Raw genomic sequence first — 15785 nt, 5'->3', positions numbered from 1 at the left:
CTCGTTCCACTCTCTCCACGCTGCCCCTTTTGACCAGGAGGGCCCTGGGCGCCTGAGTTGCCTTTTGAACCATCCTTTCCATTGATACCAGGAGATCCCTGGGGTCCAGTCTTCCCTGGGATACCATGGTCGCCTTTGGCTCCCTCACGGCCATCACGGCCATCACGGCCTGGTGCCCCAGGGGACCCAGGCCTGCCGTGCATACCGGCAGGGTCTGGAATCTCAGGAGACCCAGGCTTGCCGTGCATACCAGGGATACCACCATAACAGAATGGAGGAGGGCGCTACAATGAAATAAAAAATGCGTTGTGAGATATCTTAATGAAAAACACCAAATTTTGGACAACGTCCATTTTTTTAGTATATCTTTATGATCTCGAATTTATTAAAGAAACTAAAAACATGAACCATTCATTTTTTGCTGCACTATAGTTACTTATCATTACCATCCATCCGTTGAACACTATTTTGTTAGTTCAGAACTAAGACTACCTGAGGAGTGAATATAAGGCCGGGTTAACCAGGCATTTATTTTTCAATGTGACTCACACAACATACCACAATGTACGATGGTTGTTTTCCGGTTTTGTTTTCCGCCGCACAGCAATAAACGGCCAAGTATGACATCACATACAACATAGAGGCCACAGAGAGCTTGAACAGAATAGCAGCCATTACCCTTCTTACAATCTGCTGCAGAGAAAGTTTACAAACAGGAAATTGTTAGAAATTTAATTACGTTTGCAACAATAAAACATTTGTATCCACGTTTTGTGAGAGGCAGCTTTTGCAAAGATTAGAGACTTGACTCGATATCTTTTGACCCTTAGGGAAAAAGAAATAATGTCATCATCATCATTATTTTATTTGACACTTTAGAAATTAATACATACAAAATAACTTAAATAGATAGGGCGAGGATACCTCCAAGAAACCGCAAGGCTTATGCGGGAGGCCACCTCGGGTTAGCAATATGTTAGTAATTTCGCTGTGAATGTGCAGCTAGGCCAATTTCAGACTCATTTTATTAGAAATTTTATAATTTTTTTTCTTAAAAGAAGAGAAGCTACTCGAACCAGTGATCGATTCTGGTAGAGAATTCCAAATTTTAGGACCCTGGAAAAGTATTGTAAACTCGGCTTTAGATTTGTACGACAGTGATGTGGTCGATAACACTTGGCTATTCTTGTGTCATAACTATGTATTTGACTACTAGTAGAAAACAAATTGAGAAACATCGAGGGCAATAATTGGTTATGATAGTAAAACATAAATTTAGCTATTTGCAATGCATTGACCTGGAAGATATCTAAGATACACAGTTTAGCAAATACGAGGGCAGAATGTTCTCGATTGTCTGAGTTGGTAATAGCTCGCATAGCACGTTTTTGTAAAAACGGCTATGATAGGCGCCTGCAGTGAAGAGAGAACGATAATTTTGTGTGTTGCTTGTGTGACATTTCGTTGACACCTTGCCCGAAGTCTGCATCTTGTTGATGGGCGTTTTGGACCACGATTGAAAAAATTACGAAGCACCAATTGTGAAGCAATCTTTAACCAATTTTCTGGCAAAATGTTTTAGCAGAATAACCCGAAGGATTAGCACGAAAATTTAGTTCAGATATGCACGAAAAAAGTAAACGAATAAATCCATTCGATATCCATAGAAAGACGTTTTCACAATAAAGGCAAAAATTTACAAAATGTTTAAGAACCGAACCAAGCCCATTATTAAAAATTGTGTTTTTTTCATTTTTTTTCCTGAGTTCAGCCTAATGATGCATGTTTGTTAGGAGCGTCAGTATAAACATGAGTGGAACTTTCATTTATTTTCATGTTTTTGAATTTTTTTTAAAAAAGAAAAAAGTGTAAAATTTAGGATCGTCACTGTAATAGTTAGCAAAATAAACTGCAACTGAACGAATTTGTTAAAAAGGAGTTTTCCAAGTGACTCTCCACACCAAGTTTTGTGTTGAACTGAATATTTCTTCGCTAAAACGTTAAAGTTAAGGTGTGTTAATCATTTACCTACCAAGTCGTCCAAGAAAGTTAAATGGTAAAAAGGAAGATAGGATCAAAATTTTCAATTTGGCACCGGCAAAAACAGTGGGCAAATTCTCCAATACGTACAGTACCTCTCGCTGTTCAAAATTAAAGTGAATGAACTCCTCTTTGAACGCCGATCAATATTTTACGCTAGAAATTTGTTTAGTTATATTAATTTTTTTTTAATTTGTTTGCCATGTTATATCAATTTGCACTTAGCGTATTTACTGAGATATAATTATGTGTGAGTGGGATTTTGCCTTAATAAAACACACGCGACTGCCCACTCCAGATCTTGTAGGTAGTGTTACTTTGTTTTTCTTCCTTGTTTAAATGCCTCACTCTGCACTAAAGAGACATTTTTGCGTGAGTTTATCGGATAAGCGAAACAATAAAAGAACTTTGCCTTCTATGAAGAAAAAAAAAACATTTCGTAACTTGCACACTTCTTAAGCTAACAGAAATTATTTGTGACAACCATGAGAAAATGGAGCCTGTGTTTTTACATCAAGATTAAACCTGAGTAAATGCTTTTAACGATGAATTCCAAAACTAGGTTGTATTTATAAACCTGTATCACGATACGCGGTCAAAAAATTTTTAAACCAGGCAAACTAACTTATGTTTTGCTAACTCACTTTTAAGAAGCTAAAGAAATTAAACTTAAAGGAAACTTTTTCAGAGCTCTTTAACAAGACTTTTATGAGACAACATACACGTATGCGTATAACTTTTTTTCTGATTAACAGGGATTGCTTTGTTAGAATGGTTTGCTCATATAATTTATCAAAATGTTATTTACCAACTTAATCGATGAAGTTCGTGAGTTCAGCTGCAAGTAGCTAGTCATGCAACATGCTTCTTTATTCCCCACTACATGTGAGTCAGCACGTCCGCACTTGATAATTGATTCAATGGAAATAAAAATAATACAAACCTGTAGATTTAACCCTTTAGAAAGAGTTTTACTGGTTATTTCTTCACTAGAAAAGTAAAAGATGCTGGGAAGCCTAATTAACAATCAGTAAAAGTTCAAGTTTCAAATGATTTCGTCATTTCTAGGAACATCGATGAGAGCTGGAGAGTGGCGATACAAATGTGTCGATGCACGCACTGACTTCTTAGTGTTGTAAATAACTTGATTATTGACCGGGAGTGCGTATATATATCGAATACATAATACAGTAAATGTTTTGTTTCTGGAAACATAGTACAAATTCTTAAAACATGCATCTAGGAAGGGTTTCTTTCTTGTTTGGATCCCCACTCGCTGTCATCAGGACAGTTAGAGCTACAGGTACTTCTCTTGTTCTCCGCTTGTTCTTCCTCTTCCTCTGTTCGTTTGAATGTGTTAAATGTGATGAAGTCTTCAATTTTTTATATGTTTACTTCCACGGTGGACATCACTTAGGTATATCTAAGACTGAGTGTCATTCCTCCTCCATATCCCAAAACAACAGTGTCTTAAAGGAAAAATGTAGAAGAGTATTTTATGTATAATATTTGTTAACAAATGATTCAAACACTCGTGAATTATATGAATGTACAAAAGACGTGGAATGTTTTATTATCGTAAATCAACAAATGCAATTTAAAGCGACATAATTCAAAACTACAAAATGCGTTTCCCCAGCTTGCTCTTTGGACTTTTAACGGGACACATGCTTGACTAAAACCTGATTCTTCAGCAATAGGTAAGTGGATTATGACTCCAGAAAACAAATTTATTTCTTAGAAAGGCCACAATATTTATTTGTTTACTTGCAACGTATTTATCCAAAATGTTACCAACGCTAAGCTCTGGTCACTTAATTGCGGGCAGGTAATTGCGTGATTTCGCAGAATATTGCTTGATAGCTACATGTTTCTTTCGCTATTTCTATAAGCCTTGCTTTCGCTTGTTTGCACCCTAACAATAAAACGAAGAATTCAGAGGGGCCCTGGGGTTGGGGGAACGGAGACGGGGAGGCTCCGCCCCAAGTTCTAACCCCTTACCCTTTTATATACCATTTTTGACAGAAATTGTACCCCTTTCGTATACCTTTAACTGAAAAAAGTTACCCCTTTCATATACTTAAGTGACATGGCGTGGACTTAAAATAGGACTTTTTCTTGTCATTTTTATGTAGCGCTTAATAAATTAAAATAATACAGCCATAAATTGCGTCTGTTCGAAATATTTTAATTAAAGGCCCTTTTAAATAGCCAAATGACAGATTTACATACCCTTTCATATACTTAAACTCGTGAAATCTCTACCCTTTTATATACCTGAAGCCTGAAAAAGGTACCCCTTTTGGGCGGAGCCTCCCCGTATAGGCCATTATAGGGAGTAGCCCCCCCCCCCCCCGGGTTCAGAGGTTTCTTATAGCGACTAAATCTATTTTTAGTTTTGAAAACGAGACAGTTTGGATCACGCCACACCAAAAGCTAGTTGATTGTCTCATTGGGATTTGTGATTGGCAGACTGAACAGTTCAGCCTCGTTATATAGGATTTAGCCTTTTTGGAACTTTTACGTTTAATATCGTGATTCAACGCGATCAGCAAACTGCTATTTTTACCACTTTAAAAACATGGATTCGGGGTTAATAAATTTGGATAACATGCCAAATATTCCACTAATTGCTGCTTCCAGCTGAGTCATTTGATATTCAGTTAGTGTTTTTGGTCTGGGTGAATTACGTATTGGTTTTTTGTCCCCATCAACACAAATTGTAATACTAAAATTTTGAGGTATCATTTGGAGAAATCATTTCAGGTACTGGGATCATTTGCGACCCAATTTAAGGATCATTTGCAGGGCCCTTACAGATATCGTGATTCAACTTGAACAGCAAACTGCCATTTTTTGAGAACCTTGAGAACATGGCGTTTGTGTACATAAATTTGGATAATAGCCGACTATCCCATTTATTGCTGTGATTGAAGAAAGGCTGGCTGTGTTTACAAACATAAATCCACATTGTCTATGTTCAATCTGCTTTGGCAATTATTTAAGCAAACTTTGTTTTCGTTCCCATCAACGCAAATGGACCAAAAAGTGATTTTTTATATTTCTTTCTGTTATTGCCTGTGGAGAATGAAGAATTTCCATATCTGGGCAACAAATTGATGCGTCTGTTTATCGACTGAAAAAATTAATCGCTAAATAATTAAAATTGGACCTACTTGGAACATGCCTCTGTGAAAAAAGTTAAATGAAATCGAGTATCTCCTTCGAACACGTTTAATTTGTTAACATAAGAATGTAAGTCTAGTTTTCAATTTTAATTATTGTTATTGCCTTTCCTTTTTCATAAAATATAGCAAATACGAAAAAAGGTTTTGGTTCGTTTTCAAATGATTTCATGAAGGTATTGCTGCGCTGCGAAGCGAAGCAGCTTATGTGTACGCATGCGCGAGAGTCGAGAGTTTTATAATTAAGCTGTGTTCGCATTGGGAAATCGTCCGAGCTTGTTTTCGCACGCGATCCGCCTCTTTTCAGGCCTTTTCACGAATTGCCGTTTTTTGGCATCCTAACGATGCCATAAATGATGATGATGATGAAGAGAATCCCTCGGCGACGTACCCCAACAAATATTTATGTCAAATCGTGAAGGTAGAAAAATGGACTACATTGAAATGTGAAATACACCTCTTGTTTCACTTTATTTCCTAGCTGTATTCGGCAGCATTAATTTGGTGTAGTTATTAAGCAGTTGAAAAAAAATTATTTCTAAGTCGAACTTGCTGGGTTATCTCTCATTTGCGGATATCGATCGTTGACCCATGAAAAGCATAAGCCATGAACTTTACGATCGAAATGTTCACTGGGAAATCGAAAAAAATTATCGCCTGTTACAGAATAAACATGCTAATAAGACAGGTTGCATAGATCACAGTACGCTATAAAAGCTCTCAAAGAAAGAAAATTTCTTGATCATCAATGAAAGGAATATTACTAAGCTTACCAAGGCTGACTTCAGAATGCGACTCGGTCATATTGCTAATGGTTTATGTTTTTACATGGTCAGTGTTTCTTCAATTAGGTGTTTATTGACTGCGTTCTTGGACTTATCGGTTGTCTTGGATATGAATTACTATTGGTTTATTCATTAGAGTGACGGAACCCTTAATTCAAGTACGAGAAGTTTAAATCAGTCATCTCCAATTTTTTGGAATTAAACTTCACAAATTATTCAATCATTCATTTCACTACAATGATCTTGACGTTCTTCTGTTCCCTGTCAATGGCTGCGGTCACATGTAGGCTACTAACTATAGTTAACATGGGGATAACTATAGTTGGCTATTTCGGTAATGTGACCGCTTCTCTGTTCACTTTAACTATAGTTACAAAATTTACGCGTCGGTGATCCAAAACAATACAGACTTACTAGAGTTACACTCAAACAGGGTTCATGGATTAGTCTTAAGTCTTAACGAACAACCAATCAGAATGTGAAAATTTATTTTGCACGTGCGACATAAAATGAAATATGCAAAATAAAGCGTGAAACGAGGGGAAAAAGAAACAACATGCCAAGAAATAACACCAACAACGGTTAGCAAAAAAAAAAGCTTGAATTCTTCGGTGTGTAGCATCCGTTAAAAGTTTTACCTTATTTAATTTCTTTATTCGACGCTGAGTTGCCGTACAAAAATTAACAACAAGGGCTATCATGACTTACTTTTTATTCGAAGTTATTTAAAGGCTTATCAGAACTAACTGTGGACTGTATTGGTGTGACCGCAAAGTCGACCGAAAGCACTAACTACAGTTAGATATGACGTCACGTAACTTGAGACTAACTAAAGTTAAGGTGGCTCGACCCAGTATTTTTCTAGCGATGCCTACCAACTTAAAACCCCTCATACCTGAAAAGCTTAAGATCAGTGACATATCCATTATATCACATGGATTACACATAGAATGAACTGCAATATGATATAATTTTTTGGAGATCAGAATGAATATCACGTGACTGTGACGTCACACAAGTTTTATCTCAAACCCGAATTTCAGCCCATAAACGCATTTTCAGGCTTCTCAGAATTAACTGTAGACTGTATCGGTGTGACTGCAAAGTCGACCGAAAGCACTAACTACAGTAAGGTATGACGTCACGTAACTTGAGACTAACAAAAGTTAACTTTAGTTACGTCGTAGATGTCCCCCCGGCCATTGTGAACATGTTAACCGTTACTATACCGTGAACTGACTAGTCGCTTTTAACTGCGTTGTTTTATATTGAGGGTTGATTAGCTCCTGTTTAGTTTGTGACTGGCCATCACCCTAGCCTGAGGTACCTTTATTATAAATGGAATTTCACTTGTTTTAATGATAGCTAGTCTCAGTTTTTGTTACAACTCGTTATGTCAGTGTTTAGTTGCGTGTCTTTCCTTTGTTGATTTTACCTGTCTCGATCCTTTATCACTTCACGACGTGAGTCAGAAAAACGGAATTTTTTCCATACGGTATGATTAAGCATCTCTCTCTTGTATTGTTCAAAATTAACTGAGCTGCCTGTAGCTGGGGGTAGCTCATAAGCACATTACAGTTCAGTATCCCTCTTGAAAGAAATAGCTCGACATTCCAGAGAAGTTAAGTTAGTAAAGTTTTTTTTAATAAAATTCCTAATTTTTAAATCCGAGGAATCAAATATTTTAACCTGAAGTGTTTGTCAGTTAAGGTTATTTGGGTGAATTTAAAAACGAAGAAAAAGTCCTTAGTAAATGAATCACGTAGTTTTCTAAAATTTTGAGTGGTAATTTGTCTTTCCATGTGGAACAGTGCGGCGGATAACCAGAACTGGATATCTGGTGACGTCACCGGAAATGGCAATATGGCCGCCGAAGCTAGGCGCACTATACATACTCTTTTCTGAGCTCTTTTTGTGGCCAAAACGCGGCCTTTTCCCACAAGGCTGGTTATCCGCCGAACTGTGGAAATTGTCGTTTCAATTTTTTTCGAAATTTTCTCATTTTTTATAAGATCATCACAAATTTCATTAGGGCTATGTGAGCTTCCCATCGTAGTTCTTTTATGCCTGCACAAATGTTTGAAATTTTCGCAGGCAAAATTTGGTAAATTTAGTACTTTTCGTAGTTGCGTCACTCCTGGACAAATGTCATAAAGAGAGTTTCACAAACACGGCAAAGAAAAAGCATACAAGTATCCATTTCTTTGTCAATCTTCCTGCCTTTTATTTAAAACAGCAAACGTAAAACAATTACAAAGCACCCAGTAATGAAAGGAACCACTCGTTACAAAATTAAGCAACTTGTCACAGTGCTATTATCAGCGTTTATGCAGGAATGGATGTTTTGTCTCGGGATCTAAGCCTGAGGTTTAGGAACCTCTTCAACAAAGATCCGGGACACTGAATTCCACCCTGTTTGGGCGTTATAGCTTCCATATCCGGGACATTTACCGACCCAGAATCCAACGCGCACCTTGCCTTTGTTTATGTTGTTACAGTGCCCCTCAATATTGTTGACGCGGTGAATATTTTGAGGCTTTGTTTGCGACATGTACACAAGACCGTCAATTGGCAGGGGAGCTGCACATTCAGCACCGTTGAAAATGAAATACCAGCGTTTGCAGCAACTGTTACAGCTAGTGACTCTAAGAACACCAGTCCAGTAAACATGGAGGGATGTGTCAGAGAAGTTCTTGGTGAACACACAGTCCTGTAAACAAAATTAATAAAAAAGAAATAAATTTAAAAAGTGAATAATTCTTTAGTTCCTTAATAATTTTCAATTTCTATGACAGCTCTGAATAATTATCCGATTCTTTACGTTCAGTTCATTTCTAGCTAACTATTCTAGTATAGTTGTTGATTCAGTTCACCTTGATCAGACCGTTGTCTTTCTCGTCATCCAAGTTTTTCCACGCGCACTCTTTCCAGTTCTTAGAAGACATCGCACCAGGAGTCCCAGGGATTCCACTTGTTCCACTCTCTCCACGCAGCCCCTTTTGGCCGGGAGGACCCTGGACTCCAAGTTCTCCTTTAGCGCCATTAGTTCCTTTGGGACCTGGAGGTCCCTGGGGTCCAGTCTTCCCTGGGCTACCCTGGTCACCTTTGGCTCCTTCACGGCCATCACGGCCATCACGACCTGGTGCCCCAGGAGACCCAGGCTTGCCGTGCATACCAGGGATACCACCATAGCAGTAAGGAGGTTGCTGTTTTGGAATAAGAAAAGAGTTTTAAGAAATAAATCAGGATAAAGTTAGTTAAGACCGATATCTTGGCAACGACAGGTGAATATACTAGGTTTTAGTGCAAGTTAGATTATTTTATTTTTTTATTTATGAGTTAAAGTTCAAGTTATTACAGCTATGGATCATAAATAAATCTTCTACCACTACCCTTGTACACTGATTTAATATGTTATTATGATATGAGCTGTTTGTATGGAAGTATACATTACTATTACAAAAATTGATTTTGCAATATTTCTGCAATGAAAAATTTGAAAATTTTACGAGATAATGAATAATGTCAAGATATCAAATTTGTTGCTGTAGGTTTCAGGTTTTGTTTTTCATTTGGCATAAATTTTTTTTCCTCTCTTCAAGACTTAAATTTTAGCACATCCCTGACCTATAAAATGTTACAGCTAGTTTATTTTCCTACTAGTAGAACCAGCTGTTCCCTACTTCTATTCTTGTTCTTAGTTTGGATGCAATTATTCTCACGTTATACAACTAGTAGCCTATAAGTCTGATAAAACGAGGTATGGCCGAAAATAGTCATCAAACGACGCCCGTTGTGTTACTGTAAACAATGCATACACCATCACCATGTGGTCGGATCTATTATGTTCAAAATCAAATCCATCGATATTTACAAAGAAATGTTGTTTTACTCTTGTCAGAAATTTACACTGACGCGTAACGCAATGAAATGTCACTTACCATTTTGTAGGATGGTTGATTGGTTTTGTTATTTGCTGTGGCGCAGTAAACCAACAATGACATCACAAACAGAGACAACAAGGAGATCACAGAGACTTTATGGGGAATGAAGGCCATTTCTTCTTCGCGACCTGCAGTAAAAAAAGTTGGCAAAGACCAGATTTTTTAACTCAGTAAAAAATAAGCACATTGACGCAATGATGAAGGCATGGGGGAAATCTTAACCCATTTTTGCTTACAAACTGCAGCAAACGCTTTTTTACAAAGATAAGAAAAGATCGGTTGGGGTACGTTTGATAAATTGTTAAAACCCTTTTTCTTTTCAATTCTGACTATCTTTTTTGCAGAATAAACGCATGCTGTGTGCCGACTTAATTTTCGAAAATATATGGTGTAGTAGCGCGGTTAACTGGAGTAAAATCACTCACCTTTCTTGAAAGCTTGTGTTTCTGACCAATTTGAGAAGGATTTGCTGAACGCAAAAGAAGAGAAGGGGATGTAAGTTTTGGCACTAAATGAAGTAAAGAAGCAGAGTAAATGGAACTAAGCTTACACCGTCAGCCAAGTAACTTTAGCTAGTCTTCTTGCTGTTTAGCCTCCAGTAAAATGATTCGCGATAAAATAAAGTTTGCGAATAATAACTTTACACTCCTATGTTTAGACTATTTTTTCTTACAACGAATGTTATTGGCCAAAACAGTCTGTTTTGGTATCCATTTGACCAATGAAATGAAGTCTTCTATACGTAAGTTATCAAATGCTGACGTGTTGCAAAAATTGACAACTTTGATGAATATATTTTTCTTCCCTTATTTCAGAAAGTTTGTACAATTTTTCAAGGCAAAACAAAACAAAATTTTGTAATGAAATTAAGGATAAGCAAGGGATTTTTCTCCACGTGATTCTCTTTAGCAGCTAATAACTCGACATCCAAATCAGTTATGAAAACAGACGCTCTCAACTCTAAATAGTTTTAGGCTCGTGTTTATATGATATCGATCGATATTTTCAAATCATCATGAAATTTAATAATTGGCGCAAACAACATTATAAGAAACCAGCCTATACCAAAAGAAAAACACGTTGAAATTCATGCTCTTACATAAGAAACTTCATTGTGCTCACACCAGACAATTTTACATGTTGCAAAACAATGTTTCAATAAAAATACCTTATTGGTCCATTTTCATTTTTATGAGTTTAAATTGGTATTCTTTGTTAGTTCGGTTATCAGAGACTTGTTTTTTCTTCGTTTTACTTACAAAAACCGAGATGAATCTACCTTGAACACATCAAGAAATGCGTTTTAAATTTATGCCATTTGAAACTTTAAACATTAATTTTCGGTGTATTACAGTTCAGTATACAAAACGTTTTCCACCAAATTTGTTCTTTATTAGCGATTCTGTACACGACACATGTAGCACATGAAATGCAAAGAAAGATTGAAATTTACTGGTCTTTACTGAGTCTAATGAGTTGTTTATAGCAGGAGAAAAATTAACGAGGAAACAACTGAGAAAACGTAGCCTGTGCGGGACGGTTGTACACAGGCTAAGAAAACGAGATAATTTGGAAACAAAGTTGCGCAGCTGGATCGGAAAATTTTTCACCAGTTGACGGTCTTGAAATGTGTTGCATGCTTGGACAAACAGGATTTCATCATCTGTGGTTAGCTTTTGTTTTTCGCCAAACAGTTACGTTAAGTTGTCCAAAAATTCACTCGAGCGAGACATAAGATTAAAAAGGCACATCAAAAAATCACTCACCTTTCTAGAAATCTGCGTGTCTCAAACAATAATTCTTACTGGGGGAAAGGAAAAAAGTGTTAGATTTGTCACTAAATCAAATTAAACAAAGGAGCAGAGAAAAATATAAAACTAATAGCTTACACTGTCAGCTAAGTCACTCTTATCTTGTCGCTGCTTCAGTGGAATACGAGAAAAATGAATCTCGATAAAACAAGTTTGTAAAATAATAACATCTATGTTTAGACTCAAAGCTGCCTTCTTACAAGGAATTTTATTGGCTGGAACAATTTCTTTGTTGGCAGTTTGTCCAATAAAATGAAGTCTTCCATTTGTAAGTTATTGAAGAATGACGTGTTGCTCAAGTTAAATACTTTAATTTGATGAATAATTTTTCCCCTTGGACTTGTACTTATAGTTTTAAAGGTGATGTATAATTTCTTTAAGAACAAACAAAACAGAATCTTGAAAAAGAATTAAGTTAAACACAGGAGTGCATTTTTCTCTCGATTCTCTGAGCACAAAATAACTCAGCCGAACGACGCGTATACCATTTTGTAAAACAGTCCCTCCAACAAACACCTTTCTTTACGCTTCTGAAGTACAACATTATGTTTTGATGTTATAATAACGCCACAATGCAATGAACATTTTCAAGTCACTAAATTGCCGCTTTACCCAACTCAGAGAAAAACATTTAGAAGTGTCACAAATTCAGTAGAGCCATCAATGTCCCTACTCAAGACTCACTATGTTTAAAATCGACGGTCACGACTTGTGAAACTGTATTGGTCGGTTTACATGTGTGAACGTTAGCATCCTTTGTTGCTTTGTTTGATGAGACTCATTTTTACTTGGAAAAAAGATGGATTTAAAAATGTCACTCAGTTCAATCTCCGTTATGAAAATTTAAACCGAGTTTCTGATCAGCGATAGCTTCTTACATTAAATAAATCCCGGCAAAGCCGTTTTGTACTTAATTGTAATTCTACTATAAAATCGACAATTACCGACGTAAAAAAGCAAGAAAAGTGAAATGTAAGTCTTATCAGGAGTGTTGATTCATATCATTAACAAAAAAACGCAAACTTGGGATGTTTCATGCACGAGTTTACGGTCCAAAAAAGCCTTGTCAAAAAGGCTTCTGTATCAGTTGAAACGCTGTTTTTAAATTGGACTTTCAAAAGGGCACTCTACCGCGCAGTTTTAAAACACAAAAAACAATCGCTTATCTTTCTAGTATAATTGTGTGTCCTAATAGAACTGAAGGAGAAGAAAGAGACTGAATGATGGAATTAACTGTGGTTCAATCAAATAATGAAGCAAAGAGAACACGAGTCAGAGAAAATTTAGTGGTAATTTTTAAACCTGTCAGCCGAGTCACTTTGCCTCATGCTGTGACGCTGTTAAGCCCTCGAGTCAAATGATTCTCGACAAAACAAGTTTGTGAATTAATTTATATATATATTTTGAGGGACGCTTTCTGTGTAGTATTATATTTTTACAAGCAGAATGAAAAGTTTTCACCAAAAATATTTGTTTAGACGCTTATATTATTCGTCCCATCGAATGAACTTAAGTCATTCATCCCCATGGTTATAGAAGACTTTTTTTGCTACGAGCTAGGAGTTAGACAAATAATTATTTTCTTTAACATACCACCCAGTAGCAGTATGCTCATTTAAGAGTGTGCCCGTGAGAGAACAGGGCAGAACCAGGTAACAGGTGATACAGCTCATATCACCGATTTCGCCCAAACTTAGCATAAATGTTGGGTATGGTGAGCTATTTACTGTGACAAAACATCAGCTCAAAATATTTTATTTCCTTCAAGTTATGGCACCTTTTGCAAAAATGGCCATTTTTCACTAATTTATGCATATTTAATTAGATGACTTTGATTGACCAGTTCCCCAAGAAAAAAGGACTTCTGAAAATAAAATTCACTGCACTATATTCTGTGGTTATTAGGCTTTAAGTACAATAATTCACTTCAACCGTCTGATTTGATTTCTTCTCCTCAAACGGTCTTTTGGAAGGTACACATTTCGTACTGTTGGAAATAGCCTTTAACTAGTGCCCAATATCTCCCATGAGCAACAACTTAAATACATTATTCTTACATGGGTAATGAAATCCATCTCTAAACTTCACAAAAATGCCACAAAATGTCTGGGGACTTCAATATTTTATTAGTATTGAGGAACTAAACACACGTAACTTAACGATTTCTTGCTATTTCATCAAAATTCACCGAAACACAGAAGCCATTTATTTGCCTCAATTTGGCATAAAATCGGTACAAAATAGCTAATCAAGCATAAATCTATAGATAACAATCAAAATATTGGCGAAGAAAAGGCAGTTAGGATATTTTTCGGAGTGTTTTCAGAGCCGATATAATTCAGCAATGTTGTGATAGCAAATGTAAAAATAGCAGCGAAAGATTTTCTTCAAAAGCTCGCTCAATTCAACATTTAGGCACATCAAAGTTAAGAAACAAGAAAGTAATACTACATACATGCCACTTATCGACACACAGATGTTTTTTTTTGAAGGATTTGTTCTTCCTCGCTGCACTTCGATCCTTCGATCGATCTCAATTGACATGTACTGTTGCTTTGAGGCGCGATGAACTTAGCCAATACATCGTGGTACATTCTTCGTGAAAGGTGTAAACAGGTTGTCAATAAAGTCATTCAAAGAGCTGTTCAAAGTTCACGGAAGGACACTTTTCTCAGCCAGTTTGCATGAAATAAATTTAACTGGAAAATAAACAGCCGCCATGTTGAATTTCTACCTTTGAGCCTGCGGTTTCAGACAGCGGTACGGTCGTTCACTGGGCATCACGCGTCCATCACGCGTGACCACACGCGCGAGCATTTGCTTTTCCTCTGCGAGTGTTCGTTGGATGCGTTTGTGATAAAAATGAGAATATTTTCAAATTGTCGTAGGGAAAACTATTTCCTCCGCTACAGCTTGACGTGTTTACCGCAATGTGATGCTGAACAAACTCTAGGGTGCTTACCATTTGTTGGAGAGAACCTGTTGGAATTGAAAGGCTTCTTTCCAAAATTAGCAAACTAACCGAAATAGATGTCGCTTACCATTTGTAGCTCAGTTTCCTGTTATTTCTTTCCGAAGGATGGGAGACTAGAACTGGGAAACCTTACAAATGGTAAGAAAATTTCTGACGTTCCGTCAATTTCCAAAGAGATTTTCCAGAAAAAATGCTGTTCCATTTGACTTTCACCGAAACAGAGTTCTTGATTTTTATGTTCAACGGTCGGCATGCATGGCAACCAAATCAAAATAATTGTTAATGTTCCAAAATGACGCTAAATGGCGGTATAAAACTGCTCCGACGTCTCGGCAATACTGCCTTTTTTGGGGTGGCACCCTGAAGAAGGCAGTATTGCCGAAACGTCGGAGCAGTTTTATACCGCCATTTAGCGTCATTTTGGAACATAAACAATTATTTTTAGCATAAAAGACGCTACACAGTTAAACAAATCAAAATGTCAACGTCTCCCAGTTACTTTCCAGACATTTGTATTTTTTATTGCTTGCTCAAATTCCCCTTCCCTGGCGGAAATAGTGATTAATACCGCGCATAACGATTACATTTTTTGACCAAATTCCCCTACCCCCGGGGCATAAATGGGAAAAAATGAATAACTCAGCAAAATTGGAGAATAACGTTTACCACGGGATAAATCACTATCCGGTGGATAGCGAGGTAGGTTTTGTAATCGTAGCAGGTGGTCTTTCTTGCGCAAGTGCTTTAGTTGGGGGAGCGTCTGTGCTGAACTGAACAAAGTATTCACGTACGGAATGCCTTTAGCGACGCAGTCTATATGACGCAGCAAATATATACATATATCTATAAAGGTGTGAATGTAGAGAGAGAAAACAACAAAAAATAAAACGGGTTTCCCTCGCGTTGACCTCGAAGAAGACAGAAGACTACCTGTGCTGGTTGAAACATTAGCTAATAAGTTTTGCCGTCTTGCTTAGTCCTAGTCTTGCAATAAATTTGTTTAGTGTTAATGCGGGGTTTAAGCTCTTTACAAAAGTCTGCATTCG

At 37.0% G+C, this 15785-nt stretch overlaps 3 protein-coding genes and 1 long non-coding RNA gene across 7 annotated transcripts in view; 1 reads left to right on the top strand and 3 right to left on the bottom strand.

The window, feature by feature from the left end:
* LOC144651817 (collagen triple helix repeat-containing protein 1-like) overlaps positions 1-15785 on the bottom strand; it is a 75758-nt gene that overhangs the window by 1708 nt on the left and 58265 nt on the right. The gene's annotated exons all lie outside the window — the stretch shown is intronic.
* Positions 1-15785, bottom strand: part of LOC144651950 (uncharacterized) — a 39896-nt gene that overhangs the window by 11934 nt on the left and 12177 nt on the right. The gene's annotated exons all lie outside the window — the stretch shown is intronic.
* Positions 1-15785, top strand: part of LOC144652030 (uncharacterized) — a 32932-nt gene that overhangs the window by 9676 nt on the left and 7471 nt on the right. The gene's annotated exons all lie outside the window — the stretch shown is intronic.
* Positions 8210-15785, bottom strand: part of LOC144651862 (collagen triple helix repeat-containing protein 1-like) — a 16075-nt gene continuing 8499 nt past the window's right edge. The window contains exons 2-4 of the mRNA XM_078511913.1: positions 9952-10082; positions 8884-9216; positions 8210-8720 (exon numbers count right to left, since the gene is read on the bottom strand). Of these exons, the coding sequence (XP_078368039.1) occupies positions 8367-8720; positions 8884-9216; positions 9952-10068 (804 nt within the window). The 5' untranslated portion in view covers positions 10069-10082 and the 3' untranslated portion in view covers positions 8210-8366. The remainder of the gene's footprint in view (positions 8721-8883; positions 9217-9951; positions 10083-15785) is intronic.

This window comes from Oculina patagonica, chromosome 4, assembly GCF_052425735.1.
Source record: "Oculina patagonica isolate OP01 chromosome 4, crgOcupat, whole genome shotgun sequence".
NCBI classification, from domain to species: Eukaryota; Metazoa; Cnidaria; class Anthozoa; order Scleractinia; family Oculinidae; genus Oculina; species Oculina patagonica.
The sequence above is the reverse complement of the archived record's forward strand: the minus strand, read 5'-3'. Positions and strand labels throughout refer to the sequence as shown.